Source organism: Maylandia zebra, linkage group LG1, assembly GCF_041146795.1.
Source record: "Maylandia zebra isolate NMK-2024a linkage group LG1, Mzebra_GT3a, whole genome shotgun sequence".
Classification (NCBI taxonomy): Eukaryota; Metazoa; Chordata; class Actinopteri; order Cichliformes; family Cichlidae; genus Maylandia; species Maylandia zebra.
In genome coordinates this window covers 18,588,899-18,614,452 of record NC_135167.1, presented here as the reverse complement: position 1 = coordinate 18,614,452, position 25,554 = coordinate 18,588,899, and the positions used below count along the sequence as shown (strand labels likewise).

At 38.9% G+C, this 25,554-nt stretch overlaps 1 protein-coding gene and 1 long non-coding RNA gene across 7 annotated transcripts in view; both read right to left on the bottom strand.

The window, feature by feature from the left end:
* The window catches only part of tcf12 (transcription factor 12), an 83,830-nt gene extending 71,773 nt beyond the window's left edge, over positions 1–12,057 (bottom strand). For 4 of the 5 annotated variants that reach the window (XM_004543071.3, XM_004543073.3, XM_004543072.3 and 1 more), the window contains exons 1-3: positions 11,884–12,057; positions 11,006–11,094; positions 10,707–10,779 (exon numbers count right to left, since the gene is read on the bottom strand). In XM_004543071.3, the coding sequence (XP_004543128.2) occupies positions 10,707–10,779; positions 11,006–11,077 (145 nt within the window). In that variant the 5' untranslated portion in view covers positions 11,078–11,094; positions 11,884–12,057. The remainder of the gene's footprint in view (positions 1–10,706; positions 10,780–11,005; positions 11,095–11,883) is intronic. The other variant, XM_012917001.3, reaches the window with a different exon arrangement.
* Positions 12,058–20,200: 8,143 nt separating this feature from the next.
* Positions 20,201–22,791, bottom strand: LOC105940752 (uncharacterized). 2 transcript variants are annotated; one of them, XR_013100007.1, is made up of 4 exons: positions 22,677–22,791; positions 22,132–22,244; positions 21,974–22,044; positions 20,201–21,119 (listed from the first exon to the last, which is right to left on the bottom strand). It is a non-coding gene; the product is annotated as an uncharacterized LOC105940752 (long non-coding RNA). The 2 variants fall into 2 exon arrangements; XR_013100008.1 differs by having other exon boundaries at positions 22,132–22,211.
* Between the last annotated feature and the right edge of the window lie 2,763 nt (positions 22,792–25,554).

The following is a 25,554-nucleotide window of genomic DNA, read 5'->3' as shown; positions in this document are numbered from 1 at the left end:
TGACCCATGTGCAGCGTTCATGCATTTACAACACCTTATAAAAGCATTGTATAATTTTTATTTCACAACAATAATATCCTACTCAGCAAATATCGAATGTAACTGTTTTTCACATTTTCCAATGGCAATGTTTAAATCATTAACATTACAGTATAACATCTGACAATTAAATACATTATACTATATATCCATCCATCCATTCGCTTCCGCTTATCCTTTTCAGGGTCGCAGGGGGCGCTGGAGCCCATCCCAGCTGTCATAGGACGAGAGGCAGGGTACACCCTGGACAGGTCGCCAGTCTGTCGCAGGGCCAACACACAGGGACAGACAACCATTCGCACTCACATTCATTCGCACATTCACACCTAGTGACAATTTGGATTATCCAATTAACCTATCCCCACAAGCTGCATGTCTTTGGACGGTGGGAGGAAGCCGGAGTACCCGGAGAGAACCCACGCAAACACGGGGAGAACATGCAAACTCCACACAGAAAGACCCCGGCCTGATGTTGGAATTGAACTCAGGACCTTCTTGCTGTGCGGCAACAGTGCTAACCACCGTGCCACCGTGCTGCCCTATATTATATATAATATACTATATATAAAATATATAATATATATAATATAGTATGACTCCTATATCTACCTATTTCTTTGTCAAAACAAATCTACCACCCATATTTTTTTTAATTTTCTCAACGTGATTAAGTTTACCAGTTTGACAACAGCACAATAATAATAATGAAAAAAAAATGCACTTCTCTTTTATTCTGGCTTTTCCAGCTTGAAATGTTTTCTGTGGGGTTTTTTTTCCTTTTTCAATTTTCATTATTAAGAAATATATCTGAGTTTCGGGTGGTTGTCTGAACAAAACAAGATATTTGCATATGCTGTTCATTTTCTAATATTTTATTCAGGAAAAAAAATCTGGAGGAAAATAATTCACAGATTTACTGATGACAGTAATTAGTGAAATTAGTTCTGAGCTGCAACACTTAATGTCCGCCAAAAAACATCTTCAGCCAGCAGCTTTGGATATAACAATGACCACAAATGAGCAAAAAAGGAAAAACAAAAAGAAAAACTTAATAACCTGGGTGGGTCACATAAACAGACTCTTGTCTTGCTTACAAGTTGGAAATGCTATTTAATTACAGGTGCAAGCCTTTGGTCTGATTAACACCCAGACTGCCATGACAGCAGTGTGATTTTTACAACAAAACAAAAAGAAAAGTGACTAACTGATATCTTTAAATGTGACACATAAATATATTTTTCCTTCAAATTCTCCTCATGTACCACAAAGCAACCAGAAACTTGGTAATCCGATGTATGGCAGGCTAAACAGCTGAGCACTGAAACGTGATAAAACTCATTTTCTAAATTAAAGAAAACCTAAATGTTTCAAAACTCAAACTGATAAACAAATAAAATCAATAACGCCAACCAATCTGCAAAGCTAGAGCATCTGGCACAGCTTGAAAAACACAATATCTGATTTTTACAATCTAATTTATGTGATATAGTCAGTAACAAATATTTGATGCCTCGATTGAACATTATTGTGCTCCTGTAATAGCCAAAGTCACCACAAAGAAAACATAACTGCAACGCGGGTAAAGCATCAATATTCTCGAAGTTATTGATTGTCCCTGTTGTAATAATATCTGTCCCAGTAAAATGCAATCCCATTTGTTCATTTCCAACTTCAAATAAAGAATATCAGATTTTATAAATATTGGGTATGCTCAGAAAAAATAATACAACAAACAAAAAAAACTTTTTTTTTACACTTTAACAGGTTTAACAAATTTAACAGATGATATGCAGCAAAGTTGGTCTAATAATCAAAAAAGCTGAATTTTTCCAAGTGAAACTAACAAACAACAAGTAAAAAGCAAAAGTTAATTATGCACAGCTAAAAACAAACCTATAATCACTGATCAAAACGTGTTTGGTGGTGGTCCTCTGATTCACCAACATCTAAATACAGCTCTGCAGCCCTACATATAATGTTCAGTTTCACCTAATGAGGTTCAGTGCAGCTTACATGGAACTTTTTATGCGTCACTAAAGCTAATAATCACAAACAAAGCCCTTTGGTGTTATCGGAAATTGATGAGGATGTGGAACAATGATTACAAGATACGGAAAAAATACCCAATCTGAAATGATACTGCAGTTAGATTTTTTTTTTTTAATTTTTAGTGTCAATACTACAATTTCAGCCTCCATTCTGCCAAGAACTTCTTAGTCAGAAACCTGTTTGTCTAATTATACATTTTACCCGAAAGTCAGTGACATTTCTGTAACCAGAAATCACGCACCAGTGAGCAGCGCAACAAATAAGTTTCATCCTGACAGACATGGTGCTTTGCTGCTTGCACGGAGTAGATTCATTTCCTCTTCTTCAGTGGGCAAACTATAAAGTTAATTTGTCTCGCTTTTGTGATTTGTCGGTTTTGTCATCCACATTTGAGGCCGTGATACTCGTGTTACTAATTGAACTACTAGTGTTGGTAGTGTGATGACACGATGGTGACATGCTGTCGCCCAGCTGAGGCATTTTACACTGTGAATGTAACAATGGTCAGTGTTTGCAGTCTGGGCCACTGGTTGTCATCTTGTCTGATTACCATCTCCAAAAGGGCTCTAGGGTTCCCTCTCTTCTCGGTACACAGACAGCCACCACAATGAGATTACTCACTGATACAAGAGGATAAAGAAAACACACAAATACACTGGCTGGCTGCAATGTAAGCATAATGAAACATGGAGAATCAGGTTCACATTCATCATTTTTTTAAGAAATGTTTGGTCTCCGAGTGTGTCTCAGGGTGTTTTCCACTATGTTAGACTAGAAGTTCTTTACACTGATAGAAAGGGGAGTTTAACTGGTCCACCCGACTTGAGCTCAAAGTGGGCGTTATGTGGCCCGCAGTGTCCAATGACTTTGACGTCCCTGCATTAGACTGAGCTCTTTTTTTTTGACTTTAAGACCTGTCCACCTCATCTGATTTTTGTTCTCCAGCTTAATTGACCAGCAAATTTGTAGGAACATCCCTAATATTCAGTATGTAGTCCATCAAACCATTATCAACAACATGTTTTCAGTAGAAGGCTCTGGGTGAAAAAGCAAGCAGTGTGGTTGTAGTGGTTGTGTTTGTAATAACATGCTGACTCCTCCTTTCTTACCATCTCTACGGCATCATTCATGAACAGCTTGCACCAAACCTAGATTCAGTTAAAAGCCAGCCAATAAAATTATTTGTGCACTTTTTGTACAAATGAAAAGATTTGAGCATTAAGTTCAATATTACTGATGCAAGAAAATTCAACAAGGCTGTGAAAGTGTCTGCTCAGCAAACTGCAGGAAAAAAATAGCCAAGCATTACAGTTTGTATTTAGAATTTCACTACTAGTGACATTTGCTGAGATAGGAATCTATATCATCTTACTCACTTGGAGAATGAATACTTTTCATCACTCGAAAACAGTTGGCAGCACAACCACACGCCAAACGTTATGCATTTATTTTACAAAAAAGAGCATTTGGTCCTGGCAGTATCTGAAATACACTTAACATAACACATGGGGCCCATAATACATAAATTGCTCCTATGGGCAAAGACAGTGACACATTTTGTATACAGTGGTCCCTCGCTATATGTTTTGCGGATTTTTTTGTGCAATTTTGCATGCTTTTTTTTTTTTGCAGTGCAATCAATCAATCTCGTACCGTGTCTCCTGTACAGTACAGAATGCATTCAGCTTGTCAAATTTACATAAATCTTCGATCGCTAGCAGTGTGACTCTGAAGTGCTGTACTGTATGTTTGTAAGTTTTCTACCCAACAAACGCACCAATGCTGACAAAACTTTTATACACCATCAAAGGCACCTGCGGGTGAAAAGTGTGAAAATTTTCATGCCTGTCTGAGAAAAGTGTATAAAATGTGTAGCCTTAAAAAAACCTATAATAGCCTTAAGCCTTAAAATCTATAATAATTGTCAAAAAATTAAGTTGGCTACTTTACGGATTTCACATATCGCAGGTTATTTTTAGAACGTATACATATATATATATATATGTGTGTATATGTATACATATATATATATATACGTATGTATGTATGTGTGTGTGTGTGTGTGTTACCAGTCATTTGGGAAACCTCAAGAGCTGTAGAGTAAGTTTGAAACAGTTATGCATGTACTTTCTCATACATTCTCATATTGGGTTCTCAGTTTTGGACCCTTGGGCTATATCTATTTCCATGTGTGCATCATGGCGTTACATGAAGAGCGTTGGCAGAGGAACAGAAAAAAAAAATCTAAATCAAGATGGAAAAAGGCTGCAGTAAAACTGATGGCCAACTAATAATGAGTTGCAGCTACTATGGAAGTACACAACTGTACTAAACTGCAGGATTACAATTTGCAAAAGAACATGAAAAGAAGCTTGATGAATACTGGGTGTATAATCTTTGTCTATATGAGGCCGAGATAAATCTGTTTGACTCAGATGAGGTGTGTGGCATGAAAGTGGGCCGGACGACCACAGTAAATGAGATGCAAACAGTAACACACAAAAAGGACTGTGATGACCTGTGGCTTGTGTTTGTGTATTTGTCGAGTTATATTTTATTTCTTTGTACAGTTTTGCTTCTTATTTGGGGGGGGGGGGTAAGTACATTGAACTTGTGTGTAATAAAATCTTCTATATAACAAAACACTAGCTAGAAACATTATTTCCTGTCTCCAGACACAAGGTACTAGAGACTAGACGAATCTCCCATAAGTGCTAGGTACACTCAAAAAACCAGAGCAACGCAAACATATCTTGAGCATTTCTTCAGATATTGGTGCAACACTATTATCCCACTATCCCAGTAATAAAAAGGTTGACTAACGCTCATTACGCTTCTACCATGGGGCCTTTAATGCAGTAAATGAGGGCTGTGGATCATTTGATAATCAGATCTATTTTCCAAAGGGATGTATTCACTTCTGGCAAATAGTGCAGCGTGATATAGTTTCCATGTCTGTTAGAGTAATGCTAGGGTTCACACAGGTCCGAGTGACGTAAATTTCTACATCGCAAAGATGATGAATGTGAGGCTCTGTGCAGACGTCCACATGCCTGCCAATTTTTTTGTGACCACACAGACTTGTCCATGAAGACACTACTCCACAATACACAAGTACACATGGGGCCCCTCAGGGAGAAGGTTTTTGGGCTTGATGTCTAATTGATGGTTTCTTGTATAAATGATCTTAGAGCAGCCCAGTCAAAACTATGACTGTGCCAAATGTTTTCACGCAAATCACAATAATGTGAAATAGCAACTGAAATCAGACAAATCCAACTGATTCCAACAGGGATACACAGGGTTAACATCAACCCTCCATTACTCCATATAAGCTACACTTACACCACACCTTTTTATTTACCACAATCTTTTGCACTAGCTACAAACACTGGCTACAAAACAAACATGTCCATGATTACAGCTAGAAACCTGTTAGCCCAAAATTAGGGATGCATCTAATCGGGACAGAAATGTTGATAATATGAGGTGTGATCAAGAGGCATGAAGCACAGTTCAGGCTGTTTGCTCTGAATGTTCTCCCTCAGAAACTTCAGACTGACCCCAGAGGAAAAGAAATTCTTATGCACGACCGTGTGACTATCAAGAAAAACAAACGGCACACTCGTGGATGTGCTCCTGACCTCACTTGCCACTTTTGTTCATTGACACTGACAATTCTTTAACTGAAACATGCTCATTTGTAGATGGACACAGTTTGAAAGAGAAGTTTAGGATTGCTCTCTGCACAAGTTCAAGGGTGTGTGCAGAAATCACAGAGCACACAGTGCAAGTGGTCATAGCGGGACATGCAGGAAGGAAAAATAAAAGTGGGGCTGAAAATGGTCAAGAGATGCACGTGAAGATAATCTTAAAGGGAGAGATCGGGTAAACTCAAATCAGATACGGTTTTTGATTTTCATGATCTGGTTTCCAGAACATTTTGATTACACCTCATAACATTCAGCCTTTACTCCTCCCTTTCTCGCAGGGAAAGATTACTTTTCTCTAGAACTTCTGCTCTACATCACACTGCCCTGATTCATTTGGCCAGAAAAATATTAACCACTGCAAATGTCTTATTTGGCATCTATATTAGATATGAGAGGAGCTGGAGCCTATTCATGAGGTGCAAGTCTGTCTATCACAGGGCCAACACAAAAAGACAGACAACCAAGTTATGGTTTCTCCAATTCTGCTATCAGAGATCAGCCAAACAAATATATTAAGGACTTCAAGCATCCACCGATCTAAGATAACCTGAGCCACACTCCAGCGAGTCCACATTCACAGAGCCACATCACCAGCCTTACCTTTATATTGAGAAACCTAATGATAGTAGGGACCTGATTTGTTTTGCATAATTCCTTTTAAGAAGTTTATCTGTCCCCTGGATTTTTATTTCTTTTTCAGGCGAATCTGAGATGCGGTCAGGTGTAACGGAGGTGAAGAACTGACATGGAATTACCCCCATTACAAACTAATATTTTATTTTTAGAAACAAACACGGTTATTTAACAGCAAATAAAAGATGTAGTGTTACCATAAAACAATAATTAGAGTTATTATAGTTCCAATTTAAAACTATGTGTGGAAAAACTGTTTAATTATCACACTCATATTCACACAAACAGCCAATTCAGAATCACCACTTCACCCAACACACATGTCTTTGGGCTGCGGGAGAAAGCCAGGGTACATGAAATGAACTCACACAGGGAGACTTGAGCCAGCCAGTGTATTCAAACCTAGGAGCCTTCCTGCGAGGTGACACCCTGCAGGGTATCGTTCCTTCATACACGGTTGAACAATTTTAACTGGCATATGCTTACATCCTTCATGTATCTTCTCTGTAATGCATTTCTAAATCATTGAAAACCATCTTGACTTTACAGGCAAGAGTATTTATTTTTGTTAGGTGACATCAATCTGATAATTAATAACCAAATCTGATGCTTTGCACACAAAACTGACCTCAAAGTGAGGCAGCAGCAGTGACGCTCTCTTTGTAGCTACGACCGGCAATGAGACATTTCATTTTGGGATCCATCTGACTGACAAACCAACCTACAACAGCTGCTGGTCACAGTCAACAAATGTACCACTACATACCCACTAAATGAAAATTACCCATTTCACAGCAGCCCCACTCCACTGAAGAGTCAATGGCCTCATCAGATTTGCATCATCAACACAGCTGGAGGAGAGAAATGATGAATCTCCGTTAGAGCCACTTTGGCTATTTTTTCCAATCCATCTTTCTCTGACACACTTTTGAAGGGTCCTGCATGTCCCACTCTGCCTCAATTATCTGGCTATGCCCAGCTGAGATGCAATAATCCAAACCCTCATTCCCTGCAATTTCCACACTCATGACTGCACACTCACTTGCCTTAAGTTCACAATCACTTATGTAGGTGCTTCTTCCCCTACCTTGAGGATCAGAGAGACATGAGCTCTGGCTGTAGGCTAAAGGGAAGAGGGATTTACCCGCTATAGGTGTCAGTGCTGGAATATTTAAATTAGAACGTATACATGCATACATATGCAAACTAAATTTAGCCTCCTGAAATTACAATCCACTGCAGAGTCAAAGTTGTGCGGATGCTTGTTTGTTGGAAAAAAGTGGTATAGCTCATACGAGCAGTTTTTGCTACAAAAACACAAAATACTAAAGCAGACAATAAATTCCCTCTCGCTATTTAGATGTAAGACACTTTTAGTGGCTCATCTTCTCCATGATACTGCAGCGTGATATAGTTTCAGTAGTGAATTTTGCTGAAGTTCCACAGGAAATATTTAAGATGTGACTTAACAAAATACCAAACATTCAGAAATTTGAAACTAAAAAACAGAAAAGCTAAAAAGCTATGGAAATCTTTCCAGAGTGTGTCTCTTACAGCAAAATATATCCTGTGACACGAAACCATAAATGGATGTAGAAATATCATGCAACTCAAAAACACTTGAGTGTAATCTCTCTGTCCTACATCTAATTATTTATCAATCAAGTTATATATCTATATAGATATATAATTTTTTTAAAACACAGTGGATCATTCAATCTCAATTCATCCAATTAAAAAAACCCACCATGACATATTTTGAGTATAATATTAACAGAAAGGTGCTCTTTGTAAAATAGTTAATTTAGATTTAGTATATGGTGTCATACCTCAGAAATATCACAGTGAAGAAATATCAGTCCCCTACCTGCAAAGTTATGGTTTCTCCAATTCTGCTATCAGAGATCAGCCAAACAAATATATTAAGGACTTCAATCCACCGATCTAAGATAACCTGAGCCACACTCCAGCGAGTCCACATTCACAGAGCCACATCACCAGCCCTACCTTTATATTGAGAAACCTAATGATTGTAGGGACCTGATTTGTTTTGCATAATTCCTTTTAAGAAGTTTATCTGTCCCCTGGATTTTTATTTCTTTTTCAGGCGAATCTGAGATGCGGTCAGGTGTAACGGAGGTGAAGAACTGACATGGAATTACCCCCATTACAAACTAATATTTTATTTTTAGAAACAAACACGGTTATTTAACAGCAAACAAAGATGTATTGCAAATTAAAGAACAAAAACATCTGAAGTGTTACCATAAAACAATAATTAGAGTTATTATAGCTCCAATTTAAAACTATGTGTGGAAAAACTATTTAATTATCTAACACAAACAGTCAAACCTAGACTGTAGGGGGAATAAAAGAACTGAAACAAAGCTGCCTATTTATAAATCTGTACTTAGATAGAAATAAGCAAAAGGAGACATTAATACCTAATCTGAGCTCTTTAAATCTGCTCTAAACATAGTTCATGTCATAATAATAAAAATATCTGCAGATAGTATGTTTCTCACAAAATATTACATTTACAAATTGCAAATAAAATCTACAAAACATCTTGTAATTACACAGTCACGCCCACATAATTTTTATCATTTTTGTTTTTAACCAACAGCCCAGGTGTAGCCTTAGTTCAGTTTTGAAGAAAAAACTTGGTTACCAGAAGACACACACCGGTGCCAATGAGCTTTGAGCTGTAACTTACAATTCTCCACAGAAAAAGCACCAGGCTGGCCACAGTGTATTTAAGAGCACCTTCCTACAATAAACCACAACAGCACATAGTTATGCCTTACAGTGCACTGCATGGACAACACCAATGTTTAGTCATCCTAGTAAAAATGCTTGTTTTGCAGATAAATCAACATTAAAGAAACCTGTTTCATTTTTTGTCATCAGCTTGCTGCAGCAATGACAAAACAACCCGGCTGCTGAAAACATCCACAATTAGAGAAACATTCACTGAGGTTTCCACCTGTGTAATCTGACACAATCAAGTGAAAAAGCTCTACAATACATTTCCTGTCTGGCACTCCTGTAACTTGTTTCAAATCGGCTCTGACTTCTCAGGGAGCAGATAGTAGTGGTGGCGGCATGCTCAGATTTATTATTTTTTATAAAGGTATACCTAAAACACTGTCACATGAAAACCTTCAAAAATATTGACAACGCTGTTGTCAATGTGAAACTTTGTGTTATTATTACATTACATGAACATATGCGTGGGAAGCTTACCAGAAAGGTGCGACTATTTGAAAATTCTCAGAGCAATTTCACTAGAATTTCTTGCCATTTGTTTTACTGAAGAGACCACACATACACACACACACACACACACACACACACACACACAGCATCATCGTTACTTGAATGATTAGGTATTATAAAAGTCAGCCCCGCAGTTCATGTGTGACAGCTCTGTTCTTGTTTCTTTGTCATTTCTCCTCAGTGTGTGTCTTTCGTTTCGCAGATAACCGATGACAACGAGGCTTTGTGGATGCACACAAGACATGCTTTCACAATACATAAAGCTCGATTGTTGACTTTCTCTAGTGGCACATCAGACAATAGATGTGCTTCGGATTCATGTCCTGTAGCGTTTATAGATATAGGAAGCGATCCAGAAGCAGAAAAGCTTAACGCTAGTTATTACGACCAAACCACCTACTAACCCTAACCCAAAGAGACCAGAAATTCATGGAAAACACACTTAAATGTATGCGTATATTTGAGGGGCATCATCAATATGCTCCTGTAATCTTGCTCAATAAGAAAATGTCACACAATCCCACTAGGGATATTAACAGCATTTTCCTGAAGGAAACCTTACAGCGAATCCTTAACCACAAGCTGACAAAAGAACTGCCTAATTAAAGCATCTGACAATGCGATGAAAAAATGAATAACACTCATATTAGATCAATAAAACATTTACACCCGTCTGTGTCCTAAACCAAGCTTTGTTCTACATCTTTACTACAGCACTGCACTACAATTCCAGGTGGAGGGCTCATGTTTCAAGCACCAGATGTGAAAAGCACACACACACAGAGGAGAGAGAAGAATCACATGCAATGCTGAAAACTAAGACAGTTTTCTTCCAGTCTCCATTTATATAAATAAGTCCAAACAGAACTCAAACAAATCAGAATCAGGTAAACAACCGATCTTCAAGTGCAGAATTATGAGTCATGCGAGCAGGGATAAAGAGAGACTACGTATCAGAGGGTTTACAGAGAGGTCTTTGGGACCAGGTCCTACCTGATGCACTGAACTGACTGCTTCCAAGTGTGGTAGGCCTATTTTTCCCTCCGCTTACAGGTGGAGAGAACATCTGAAAGGAGAAACACAGAAATGCATACCTACAATTAGAGCAAGTCAGATGTGCAAAAGCAACCATTCACATAATCCAGTGCCATGACACTAAATCAAGGTTAGCCTGTGAAATCATACTACTCGACATACTAACAGGAATTGATCAATTAGTCATTATTAAGCCTGTTTAATCATCACATGTCTTGGAGCTGCATGGCAAAGCGTTTAAAAAAAAACCAACCTACCGCACTAAAGTCCAGCAGGTCACTTAGTTCCTTGTCAGTTCCGAGAGCGGCAATCCGCTGCTGGGGGTTCATCCTGGCGATCTAGAAAGCTGGAGAAGACAAAGTCCATCAGATTACATCTTTGCTGGTTTATTGAGCAGAGGGGACTAGTACCACATGAAATGACTGCCGCGGGAGGTATTTGTTATGGATGAAGAATAAAGACCATCACTGTGAAGTAAAGTTGACTATGGCTTTAACCTTCATGTGGCAAACACGGACAGAACGGGCGTATAATCACTGATGAAAGTGTGCAGAAATGTTTCTCTTTACTTGTTTTCTCTCACTGCGCTGATTAAGAGAGATGAGACCGTTAGTAGGAGCGCTCTGAATGGATGGCTCTGCTTGTTAAAGCCAGGACCTGCAGCATCGCGTTAGAGCGCCGTCAACGTGCCTCTGTTATCACTCCGAGACGTTTAAACGACCCTCTGCCCGGGCTGTCACTAACCGTGTTAATGTCAGTGGTCTGTGCGGCTTATTTTCCACGTATAACGATGGTTATCGCCTACTGTTCGCGGAGGCACCTAACGTCGCTTAGCTAAGCGGCTAACACTAGCTGCAGTCCCTAGTTCATATGGGTTGAAAATAGCTAGCGAGCTGCAGGCAGCTGCAGCGTTTTTAGTCCGTGTAGACAGCAGTACGGAGAAGACAATGCCCTCCGATAGACCGAAACGTAAATTACAGACCACTTCAAGACAGGCAACACAGATAAACAAATACTGTAAATGATAATCTCAATTTCCAGCTCCGGAATACAAAACGCAGTGATGGTCTTTCTCAACTCCCAACTTCTTTCACGGGTCCGAAAGCTTTTTGGCAAACTCCTTCTGATATTTTACCTGTTTTCCGATTAAAATCCCGACTAGGGTGATCTGGTGAAGAGTCGTTTTCTGAAAAGACGCCTCAGAACAGCGAAATGTGGGTTTAAACAGCAATTACTGGGGGAATATCCTCTATATATATCAGTTACGAGTTTCCCTTAGGCAGACATTTTTGCTTTGCAAAAGCCTCAGCACCACGATGACATTGGTTACTGTATCCCTCCGCCGAGCTCAGTGACATGATGGTCCCACACAGGGGGAGATGCTGCGGGAGTCAGCGCGAGCTGCTGTCCTGGGTCGCGCTGATGCACGACAGGTTTATCTGTGCGTTATTATCACTGACTGCTAATGCGAGTTTTAGCAGACTGTGGAGTAAAATTCAGAAATAAGGGCAATGAAATGATGGGAGTCTGATTTCCCAGTTTAAATAGGTTTTTATTAAAGATTAGCCATAATTGCCATATCAGAATCAGAATACTTTATTGATCCCTGGGGGAAATTATTTATATACTCCCTCGTTATGTTGTATCCAGTTTAATCACTGTCTGTTGTCTCTGCTTGTTTGAAAATTTACCTTTAAGGATGGATGGCTTACCTACTGCAAATCAACTGTACCTACTGGGTACAAATAACCTGAACCTGAACCTTTTATCTTTATCTTTCCTGCATAAACGTAGTACATACTAGAGCATCCCACACTTCCAGATTTAAAAAAAAAACCTTCATGTTCACTGCATGTAAGATATGGTCATTTTATTTGTTATAAATTTGTAAGACAGTCTAAACCAGTGATTAAAGTAAATCAGCAGCAGAGTGGATCCTGTATTATCTGCGTTGTGTGGTAAATGATACCTTTATTTAAAATCTGTTTACCCCAATCTTTAGTTTCTAAGTAAAGTATGCCCCTGTTTTAAAGTCACTTTATTCAAAGAGCAGGACTGCAGAGGTTTCACCTCAAAATTTCTGCTTTAATCAAGTTCTCATTTTTATAGATGTTTTCGGGGACTTCACTCCTTTATTTCTCAGTTAAGAGGCAGATTTATGTTTTGTTAATGCAATTAGATAAAGGTATCTGCATTTCGTGAATTACTCTTGGGTCTGCTTTTCTTTCACAGATTTAATAAGCGAATCAAAAGGTGTGTGTGTGTGTGTGTGTGTGTGTGTGTGTGTGTGTGTGTGTGTGTGTGTGTGTGTGTGTGTGTGTGTGTGTGTGTGTGATTCAGTTCTTTCCAAGAGAGAGAGTAGATGTTGACTTTTGTTTGATTTCTGAAAACTGTTACAATTGTTGTTTAAAATGTTCTTTATGTAACCTAATTATGCCAAAGCAGAACATTTTCATAAAAGTATTACTCCTTAAAATTTGTGTGTATTCTATATGTCTGAAATGATTAAAAAAATATTTCACTGGAATAACTTTTAGTAGAAGTTTGGAAAACATACATTACTTTTAAAACAAATGTGGCTGCTACATTAAAGGAAATAATTCCACGCTAATGACACATAACCAATAACAGTAATATTAGCCGTGTTCCTGTGAATTCTTTTCCAATGATCATCATGATGTAAAAATCTAGCAGACCTGTTCTGAACAACAGTCTGGGACTTTGTGACAGTTCCTTAGACCTTTCCTTTTAATGGACAGCAGGGAGCGACTCCTGTTGTTGCAACATGACTTCAGTTTGTGTAGAAGTCAGGGCTAAAACGGCCCCAGAGTTTCTTGCTCTATGACCTCTGAAAGCCTTTTCCTAATGAGTTTACGGGCTTAGTCACAGTTTCAGATCACAGTGAACAAAACATGAAGTCAGTTTTGTAAATGGTGGTCATTCTAACAATTAGAAAGGAGAATTATCCAGGGTATGTAGGGTATACTCAACACAAGTCTTCGTGGTTGGACTTTACCAACCATCTTGGTGGCTATGTCCACATATGAGGTGGGCCGGCATTGTTCATCTTCATGCTTGGGCTTGCTGATTACTTCTCCAATCACTTGATGGTAGCACACTCCAATCAGGGCTGTTTGTGTTTTCATGTTGAATTTGCAGCAAATTTTCACAAATTTGCTGCAAATTTGATCATATATATTATTTAGAACAAGAAAGAGCAGCAACCCTCAAAATAAAAAACAAAGTGAAACAAAACTGGGGCAGGCTACAAGAGAAAACAAGTACAAAACACAGATCTGGTCTCTTCTAGATGTTTCCAGTTGGATAGGCAATTGAGCTTAAACTCTGAGATAATTTTGTAAGTGGGACCTGATGGGCACCGATTCTCCGTCACACTTGGGAAAGCGGTGGGTCTTTAACTGATTGACTGAGGCCACTGAATCCTACACACTGGTCCTTTAACACAAAATTAGCACCTCTTTAACCTGAACTCAAAGAGCAGATGTTTAAATCAAGAGTTAGCATTGTTTCTGTTTGACAGGTTGAGTTTGAGTGAGAAGGCAGTTAGGTGTGGGTGTTCACGGTTGATTGAAACTGTTATGACTGAAAAGGGAACAAGTTTGCAACAGAATTTTCATAGAGTGCAAAGCCGTGCAAGGGTGAGATCCCACACTCGCCCCTGCATGTGGTGTACCTAAATCTGTCTCATTCAGCCAGAATCAAAGCTCTACAAGAGACATGCTCCTAGTTGCCTAAACAAGAACAAAATCTCCCAACTCAACATTAGTTTTTAAAGTTTAAGCACTTCATCTCGCAAACCGTAAACTTAAAAGCAGTATGTAAACAGCTACAAATCACCAACAGAACGAGGTGTCATAAAAGCCATGTGTGAACCTCATGAGGAGCAAAGAGGGGTGTGCATCACCAGGGCTTTCCCCTCCCATCTTATCCAGATGTTTTATTGAATGGGGCCTGTTCCACCTAAACTTCAGCTTCAGTAAACTTTGTCCCAGAACCACCCACACACTTCTGGCACTGTTCTCACTGATTCATGTAAAAAACTAAATAGACATGAGAGGCTGGGAAAGGAGGCCCACCAGGATATGGGAGGACAAATGTTTATTCCTTTGTTGCTGTGATTGTGCAGACTCCCTTTGGCTACCTTCCGCACTGATATCTTGTGTTGCAAATTAAAATTAATATCTAGTCTTTATATCAGTGTTTATAATTTAAGTTTTAAGACTGTTTATTTGTTCTAGGGAAATAAAAACAGAGATACAAACTTCTCTTTAGACAGTAATCTGGCTGCTTCTTTTCTTTGAGAGATGTGAGTGGTCGTGTGCGGCATGACTTGCTGTGACACATAAAAGCTCAGTGTTGGTGCTGTGGGTTTCTAATTTCTACTCATTCTTATAAGAGGTTTTAAATGTGTGGGAAGGAGAGAAGCAGTCGACCTCCAAAGCAAGCTCATTTAAAAGCCACACACATAGCTGGACATATTGTGTTTTTTCTATATAGCACACGTGATGCACCGTAGCGCATACAATGTAAATATGTAAGTTTTAGTGCATCATCTGAGCAGTACTGCTTTAGATTAGGACATAACATTGCAGCTGCAATAGCATGCACAAGTTTTTTTAGATTGTAGAGCGTAGAGAGCTACCATCAGGGAAAAGAAGAGCAATGGAACAGATGTCATGGCTCCTGTAGAGCCCTGATCCCAACATCATAAAGTTAAGCTAAGATTAAGATGCTGACAGCCAGTTTCCCAGATATAGATTAAGTCTAGTCCTAAACTCAAAGAAAATGTCAATGAAGTTTTGGAAAGAATGTGTGCAGGTGCAGGCTCGAGGTCTTCATTTTTTCTGTCAAATCAGCCTCATTTTAGTCGTGGTGCCTAAAACATTTGCGCTGAACTGTTTAAGGGTGCATCCCAGCAAACAAAAACATCTCAATACTGCTGCATGTGAACACTGGTGAAGGCTGCACATTTATTCTGAAGTCACATCTGGCACCAGCTTAGACAGGGTGACTTATGGGGTGCAGTGTAATGATAAATATTAGAGGCTTCACATTCTTCATCACTCGCTGACAAGTGGCCGACAACAAGCTGACCCCCCGTGTTCACTACGGGTCTTTCTCTTTGATAAAGAGAAAGACCCGTATTTTTGCTCATTTCTAATCAGCACTAAACCTGTACCGTGGATTCCCTCGTCTCTCACTCTGAGACAGATTTTGACAAACCGCAATATGAATGTAAAGCCTGCGACACAACGATCTTAAAATGATAAAACACAGTCACTGATGTGACAGCAGGGCAGTTATTATTCTTATTAAACACACGTATTACAAGCTAATTAACAAAAATATGTCAAGTCATTACATGTTTAGACCAAGTGAACCATTTGTTACATCTGGCACAGGCTGCTGATCATTACACGGGTACAGGGCTGAGTTTTTTTATGAAGCCCCCCTGAATTAATTTGAGAACATCCACACTGTGTCAGTCACCTGCTTCACTGCCATTCATTTTCTACTCAGCAATTGGACATAAAGGATCCAAGCAAACAGAGCACAATGAACTCAGAAGATTGTAGACGAGAGATGATTTCCACATTGTGTAACTGAACATAGTGCCTCATATGATTTATTACCACCTGAAACACCGCTGAACCTACTTAATGATGGAAACTGCAGGGCTAAATTATCAACTTGTTGAAAAAAAAAACTTTATTTGAATATAAATGTATATTGAAGTAAAACCAAAATGTCTAGAAAACATGAGTTAAAAACATGAGTTAAAAACATGTTTTCTCATTGAGGATCCACTGAGAGCGCTCCTACCTTACATTATTAATTGCAGGCTGCCACCTGTTGGACAAACACAGATCACCCTGAACTTCCGATACAATTTTATTTATAAAGCACATTTAAAACAACATTTACCAAAGTGCTGTACTTTAACACAGACACCACAGACGCATGCACAGATACAATAACAATCAAAAAATAAAATGTCTGAAATGCTGTCATTTTGTTAAAATGTAAAGTGTTACATTTTAACCGGGCAAGTAAAATGTACTTGATTGGTGCACATTCGGTTTATACCAAGGATATTTTTCTTAATGATTAACTATTTACATAAATAAACAAATTATTATTCTTTGTTTATTGAAGGAAAAGAATCACAGTTTCGAGAGCAGCCACACAATAATAAACATAGCTAAAAGCCTAAATATCTACAACTCTCGCTCAGGGTTCAAGCCAAGCAATGAAACTGAGGCGTACTTTACAAATCTGCAAGAAGGGGGAAGTGGAACTCAATCCACAGTTTACAGGGCTCGTCCTGAGAAAGTTCAGTCCCTTCGATTCTTCAGTCTAGTCTTCAGGACAGAGGGGAGTTACTGGTTAGCAGATGTCAGTGACCTCTAATGAACATAGTCAAAGGAGCTTGGAAGGAAAGCGTCTGGACTTCTTTAAGTTGCTTGAAGAAGTTTCACCTCTCATCTGAGAAGCTTCTTCAGTTCTAAGGTCAAATGGTGGAGAGTCCCAGATATAAACCCAGTTTCACACCTTGGCTCAGGCGATTAGAGGATCATCAGGGGGTCCTTTTGTCCCTCTGTGGGGGGTCACTCCCACTAGGTTTATATCTGGGACTCTCCACCATTTGACCTTAGAACTGAAGAAGCTTCTCGGATGAGAGGTGAAACGTCTTCAAGCAACTTAAAGAAGTCCAGACGCTTTCCTTGCAAGCTCCTTTGACTACGATGACCTGGATGACTGAGAACCTTCACAGACATCTAATGAACATAAGGTGTTGAGAGGTCAGAAGGCTTTAAAAACATGCAATAAAATCCTGAAGGCAAGAGTGAAGGCAGGCCAGGAAAGGGGCGATACGCTCCAAGTTACAGGTTCTAGTAAGCAGGCAAGCAGCAGCATTTTGACCCAATTCGAGGAGTGAAAGTTAGCATAACTCACACAAACATAAAGGGCATTACAGTAGTCAAGGGGAATTGCAATAAAACCATGTATAACATTCTCAAAATTACAATAAGAGTAGAAGGACTTGACCTTAGAAAGATGCCTCATTTGCTAAAAACCTTAATACAGGATTAATCTGTTTATTTTCACACCGAGGTTATTTTTGAGCACTACTAGGTCATGACCTCAGTCCTGCTTTTCATTAAAGCTTAAAATAATTTAAGGGCATCCAGGCTATGATGTCACCGCCTATAACCTAAGTACCTCACCCAACAGGAGAAAGGTTCACAAGATAAGGTGATAAAATATTGTTTTGTTTTTAATTTCAAATATGTCGCAACCATTTAAAGCAAACATCAAATAAGTTAAAAGAATTTACCATTATCGTTATAGAGATATTTCAGGCATTGTGAGCAAACGTGCTCATATGGCATTTTTGTGCCATCTTAAACACATAGTGCATGTACACGAGGGTACGATATATCACAGGGCTCTTGCTAGTGTTAGGTCAGTGTAACAATAAAACTCAAAGGAAGGTTTCAGTTCAGTTCTTTTTTATTTCAAACATATACATTCACCAACGTTTCATAAAATCATTCCATACAGTTGTTTGAAAAGGAGTAGGCAGAAGTATATACTTATTTAGCCCTACCCCCTCAGGTTTACATCCTCATCATCTAAATTTGAACAACAAAAACGTATACAATGCCTTCAACTTAGAACATAACATCTCAAAACAATATTTTCACATCCCTCCAATTCCTTCCTACATGATCTAACCTAGCTGAGGCAAATGCATGCCTGTTTATCTGAACACATCGTAGAAGCATGTTAGAGGCTGATGTCACTGTTTTGCTATGTGCTACTGCCAGAAAAACCCCACCCCTGTTCTCTGCTGTCCCCATTTTGTTGGTTTTGAAAACACGAGGGCACACATGAGAAGACAAAGTAACCTTCTAGCTTTACTGAGGCCAGAAGACAGTCACTGAACAAGCTTGTGTCAAGCTAATTGGCAGGATCAGAGGAAAGGATTTGTTATCATCGAGGGTATCTGATCAGAATGAAAGAGAATACAGCTATCAACACTAAAAGGCAAACAAAAACACTATTAGGCTTCAAGTCTTTAACTTCCAACTTAGTTAAGGATAAATAAAGTTATTAGTTAAACCAACTTAATCTGTAGAAGTGGAAAGAGTGGGAAAGAGCCGAGTTCCTAAATAATGGAAATGAATGTGTTTATACAGTATTATTGTCTTTGACTTGAGTGTTGAGTATGAGGGGTTATGGATTTCTGTTTTAGTTTGTTTTTTGTTTTTCACGATTGTTCTTTTCCTTTAGCATTTATTACATCCTCTGCATATCCACTAGTTCATGTTCCTAGGTTATATTGTAGTCGAGTCCATGTGCCTTGGTTATGTAATATTTATTTGTCATCTTTTGCGATCCCTTTCCGTTTCCCCATTCATGTCGCTGTTTCTGTCTGGTCTCTCTGTACAGTCTCCATGGTTTCATCCAAGTCTCCATCTTGATGTTTGGTGTTCTCATGTTTTGATTACTCCCCGTTTTATTTTGATTGCCCCTCGTCTCTTGTGCACTGTGTTAAGTCTTCTTCCTTTGTCTTGTTTTACTCCAATTAGTTTCAGCTGTGTTCCCATCTGTCCAATAATCTGGTTGGTGTGTATGTATTGTCTGAGTGTCCCTCTGACCTTTGTTACTTCTTCCGTCATGCCTTGTGCTCTCTCACCTTGCTTCATGTTTAATGAGGTTGAATCTTTCCGTCTTTATTTGAACCTGCACAGCATTTCTATTCCTTGTCCCCTATCTCAAATATCCCAATATGTGGTCTACAGAGTGGTCAGCGCTGTGAGGTCTACGCAAGTCTTCTACTCCGTACAACAGACCTGAAGAGATGCAGAAAGTGGTTAAAGCTCATTCACGACCTCAAATTTGATGAAAGGTGGTATTTCATAATTTCCCCACTTGAACTATTCCCTTTAAAATTCTCAAGTCTATTTTGATATTGTCTTCCTTATTTGGGAGAGCAAGAACACCCGAACACATCTGAGTCAGAAGGTGGCACGTGCATGTGGGATGCTAAGGTAAATAAATGCATTTGGAGGCTTCAGAAATTGTAAAAATAAATAAATAAAAATAGAAGTGTTGTGTGCTATGATTGGTGCAAACCAGTTATCAATACTTCAGACCCTGAAAAAGTCAGTTTTCAAAGAAATTTTTTATGAATATATATGAAGAAGTTAAGGATTGTCACCCGTATTCTACTCATTCACTTTCAGAAAAGTTCATATTAATTTAAGCAACTTTTGAATTTCTACCTTGTCAAGTTTAATAGTGTAAAAGTTCAGAGAGAGCTGAATACCAGCAAGCATTCTCCAAATACCTCCAGTGATTAGTCCTGTTAAACGATCTTGCAGGTTTTGTGAACTGCTGTGGAAGACGTTTAACATGATGACATCATAGCTGACATTATAGCCAAAGAGCCAGATGAGTATTGGAGGGGGATAAAAGAATATTTGTTTTAATAGTTTTTATTGCACCAGTCCTTAAGGCACATCACACTGTAAGGTAAATCCCCAGCAGTTTTTTCACTTCCTACACTATTTGTCATTCAGAAAATAATTGTATTAAACATACCTTTCTAACCTACTGCCCTGAATGAGCCTGATAATTCAGGTTAAGCTTTAAATATACTAAGAGTCATTAAAAGCTTAATAAGTACTCCGGTAACATTTTTCATACACAAAAATAAATATAACAGAACAATTAAGTAATGAAAAAGGGTTTAAAAGCTTTTTTTCACGTGAGTAGTCTTGCAAGACCAAGTTGTCGGGTCTATATGGTGCTATGCTAATCCTAACCTTAATGCCACAGGCAAGCAGGGATCACGTGACTGGCATGCTGACTTACAATGAATGCTGCTGTGTGTGTGTGTGTGATGTGATTGATATCCATGCTTGTAACTGCTACATTTAAACTTAACCTGAATTAGACTTCTTAGACCAGAGTTCTCCTGGGCAGTGGGTCTCAAAAATGAAAAATATTGAAAGAAGGTAGGTCAACAAAAGCTTTTTCAAAGGAATATATCTTGAAAAGTGAAGCTAAAACCTCAGAGAGAGGACTATGTTTTTCCAAACTATGAACCATTCAATTTTGAGGCAAACTGGGGACCCACATTGATTTAGGATGGAGTGACCCACAGGCCCATGAATGCCACCTCTGGGAGACGTTTCCTGGAATCATCCTTCTTACAACTCTTTCCATTCCTTGTTTTTTGGAGGCATCTTTACACACTTCTTAAAATAGGCTGAACATCTGGACCTCCATTTCATGGAGGATAAAACTTCTCTTGAAGTTCAAGAGGTATGCCTGCACCTGAAACAAAGAAAATAACTGTTTTTAATTGCTTTATAAAAACAAAACAAAAAACCCAACTGTACTTTAAACTCTGACTGCCTCCACTCTAAATTAATGATAATATATACAGATGCAATAGAAATGCTCTAATAATGGTATTAGGCTCAGTCTAACAGTTTAAAGTCAGCTGCCTTAATATCCAGAAATGGAAAAGTTGGGCTACTTTTTCCTTTTCTAAGTAATTTGCTTCTGGAAGGTTAGTAGTTCTAGTTCTTGTTTGTCTTTCCTGCCGGGTCATCACCAGTGTAAATTATCTGCCTCCATCTAACCCCTCCTTTGCCTTCTCCTCTGCAACAACAACCCTCTACATGTCCTCCTTCATCCATGAACATTCTCTATGGTCTTCCTCTTTTCCTCCTACCTGGCAGCGCCATCTTCACCGTCCAACATTTTCACCATCCCTCCTCTGCACATGTTTAAACCTCTGTCCCTCTGCTACACTCATTTCTAATGCTGTCCATCTTGGTTACTCACAATAAAACTCTTAAAATCTTTAACTCTGTACGATCCTGTCTGACACTCTTCACCCCCAGAACACCTTTGACGTACTCATCCACCCAGCCTCTACACCAGAGAATGGTTAGTTGTTTGCAGATCCAAATGGAAAATGCAGGAGGGGGAAGGTTAAGAAAGCAACGATAGAAAAAATAAAACATTAAGGCAGAATCATGAAAATAAGCAGAAACTGACACTAAAGCTTAAACTTTTTAAAATGTGGCAAACAAGAAAAAAACAATAACAAGCAAACAGAATATGAAATAATAGCAAGAATTCAAAGTTTATAACAGAAAACCCAAGGACTGTGACTTTACCTTACAGCATGGTAGAACAGTCAAGTCCACATCCCAACACTCTTCACCTTGCTTCCCTTCCGCCTGGTCTCCTGCAGAAACAATATATCTGCCTTCCTCCTGTCCATCATATCAGCTAGCTAATTTTAAACACCCTACTCTCACCTCCGTATACCTACCTTTCCTTCTCTCTTGTTGCCTCTTCCCCATAGCTTATGTGGTTAGAAAAATACATGGAGTACACCAAAGGTGGAGGATTCTTTGTGATGTAGAAGCAAATTTTATTTTGGGTCTGCATTTTCAGAGGCAAGATATGAAGACTCATATGTACGTTTAATATTGGTACTCCTTCACCAAAGGAGTAAAAACGAGAAGGAACAACACAACGCCACCAAAATAAGAGTAAACACCAGCACAGTAGCCCTTCCCACATTCAAGGGTTGCAGAGAAAAAAGTTTTAAGAGCGATGCTGAAGTTGCCTGCTTTCTGCTTGAAAGCTAAGTTAACAAGTCAGTGCAAGTGTTGTAGCAGATATGAAGTTTAATGGGTAATTTCTCAAAAGAAAAAAAAAGTCTTACAGCCATACAACAATGTGGGGGAGAAAGGGACCATCAGGTTATGCCAAAGAAAAACAACAAGAAAACATCGAAGAAGAAAAAAAAGTCTTAGTCCTCAGCTTACAAAATAAGCTCAAACATTACATGGGTGGCAACAACCTTCTTACCTGGTGTGTTTAACAGAAAACAGCCTACATGAGGAAATGTACAGGGTCCCCCAGACTTTAGACAAACAAAAGAAATGCACCAGAGCAGCTCAACACATGTGCCAAGCAACCCTAACCAAGGAGAAAAGAGCCCCCTCTAGCCACAGGTGAGTTTCCTTTTATAAGGGTGTCCTCACTCCCGGTTGGTCCATTCAAAGCCTCCTCCCTCTAATTAGGTGGAGATTCCCAAAATGACACCAGCCTGCAGTCTACCTTGGGAAATGGCTAGCAAAAGGAGAGGGAGAAAACAGGCAGTCTGCAGACACGTAACAGTTTTTTAAACATCTTTCATCCTGTGATGCTAGGATTCTGCGGGAGGGGTAAGAAAATAGAATTCAGTTGTTTGCAATCTCCTTACATTTGGCAGTAAGATTTTCCACAGTGTACCTTTAAAATTTTTGTAAAGTTTGAAGACCAACATGGATCAGTTATTTATATCATTAACCTTTTCCTTGCCCCTACTAATATACTAATCACAGATGAACACAGACATTTCCCTGCTGCAGTAGTTTTACTTACTACGTACTCTATTCATTATAATCAGAGACACTTTCATTCTCTGGGCTCTGTATTCTGGACAGGTGGGAGATGGATTTAACTGAGCCAGAGCAAATTTAATTGTACGTAGAATTCAGTTTTATTTATACTCTGCCAAATTACAGTATAAGTCATCAGAGGACAGCTTACAGTGCTACAGAGAGAAACTGAAGAAGTCCCTTGAGCTGTGGTGAGGGGAGAGCAAAGACTGAAATGAGGACCTTGATCTGAGAGTAGAATCTGCTGCCATGATGATAAATCTGCATCCCCTGATTTGAAAAGTGACACACAAGAGATTAGCACTGATGATCCCCAGTGGATATTGTCTACATTAAATTAAAATAAATGCTAAAAAATAAGAGGAATATAAATGTAAATGTGAACAGTTGTGTTTTCTGTCATTTCTGTCATTTCTGGATTCTCACAATGGTGGATATGAATATTAAACACGGCTGTAGTTTCAGATAACGAGGTCAGTACATGTATGAGTAATCCTTATGAGCCAAACACTTCAGTCTGTTCCAAACACTCAGATCCTGACGTTTTTTTTGTTCTTGTTGTTGTTGTTGTTTCCCCAAATCTTGGCTCTGTAAAACGTCACAGAAGGCATAACCATAATATGGTCAGGATCACGGAAGCCCCTCCCAGTTGCTGATGAAAGAGGTAGCCAATCAGAAGAAAGTTTCTTTAAGGGAAAAGCATTAAAAGGCCTTATTTCCGACGGTACATGAACAGAAGGTCTGCATCTAGACCCAGCGTGAGATAAATAAGTAACAATATAAACTGCGAGTCATGCAAAGTATCCGTATTCAGTACCTAACTGTCTGGACAGCCTCTGCCTGTTGGCTAAGATCTGATCGGCGCAGCTGTTTCAGAATGATGTAACTGGCTATAAATTGGAAAATGCGGTGTTTTATTGATCATTTGCTTTCCCTGCTGCACCTACAAGATCTGTAATATCTCAAAGAGTCGACATGTGTCATTTTGTGTCATCACTGTATTTTATCATTTGCAGTTTTGAGCAGATGGAGATCACAGTGGATAAGAATATATTAAAGAGCTTTCTTGACTTGACTTGACTTGATAAACAGAGCGTTATTTTATGCTTTATTATGCTGTGTGCATCATGCATCACTTGATTCTATCAGCAGATCTGTTTTTAATCTAACGATCTGAAACAACTGCAGTGAGAGCTGCAGGAGCAGATGGCAGGTGTGGTGCAGTCTATGTACCATTAATTACTCAGAGGTAATTCAGGGCTTGTCAAAAAATGTTTCTTCAGGTAATAACGGGTAATCTTGTTTGTTTCTGTGAATTATTTTGATGAATAATTACTTTTCCATTACAAAACAGCTTTAAAGACAGCTTGTTATTAACCTGCAGTTAAATACACTTACAGATGTCATTAGAAGTTTGTATGCACTTATTTCTAATGCCACTAACAAGAAGTTAATAGGTCTCGGCCTTGCCAAGATAAAAGACGCAGAACCTTCAGCACCACCTATTAACAGATTTAAGGGAGTTTGTGTATATATTTAAGTTTGTATGTAAACTTTTGAACATATAAATTAGAGAAAATACGAGTGTGACTGTTCCTCTCCTTCCCATCACAGCAGCTGCACCATGAGCTGCAAAGTCAATAAACTGACAACTAAAGTATGTAGAATAGCATTTTTAAATGCACAACATGTCAAACCTTGAAGCAGATGGGTCACGGCAGCAGAAGACCACACCGAGTGCCACTCCTACCAGGTAAAAACAGTTAACTGAGACAGTTCACATGGGCTCACCAAAACTGCACAATAGAAGATTAGAAAAATGGTGCCTGGTCCATTGAGACTCCATTTCCACTGCGATATTCAGATGGTGTAAATAGTATGAATCCTTATTGCCTTGATCAGTGGTTCAGGCTGTTGATGGTGGTGTAACCATGTGAGGGATATTTTCTTACCACACATTGGGAAACTTAGCTACAGCTGAGCATTGCTTAATCCCACAGCCTGCTTGAGTATAGTTGCTGACCATGTCCATGTACCGATTTTTTGACGGCTGCTTCCAGGAGGATAACACGCCAATATGGACCACAATCACTGAGGAATGTTTCCTGCACCTTGTTGACCTCATGGCACGAAGATTTAAGGGTCTTTTAATGTCATCTGACATCATTTACTGTGTATATTTTTTACTTTAGTTTTTACCTCATTAAGATATTTGTCTTGTCATGTTGCATAGGAATTTCCTAAATGTGAGACAAAGTATATGTTGTTTTATTTTAATTATCTACACATCCCTTGATTACTTA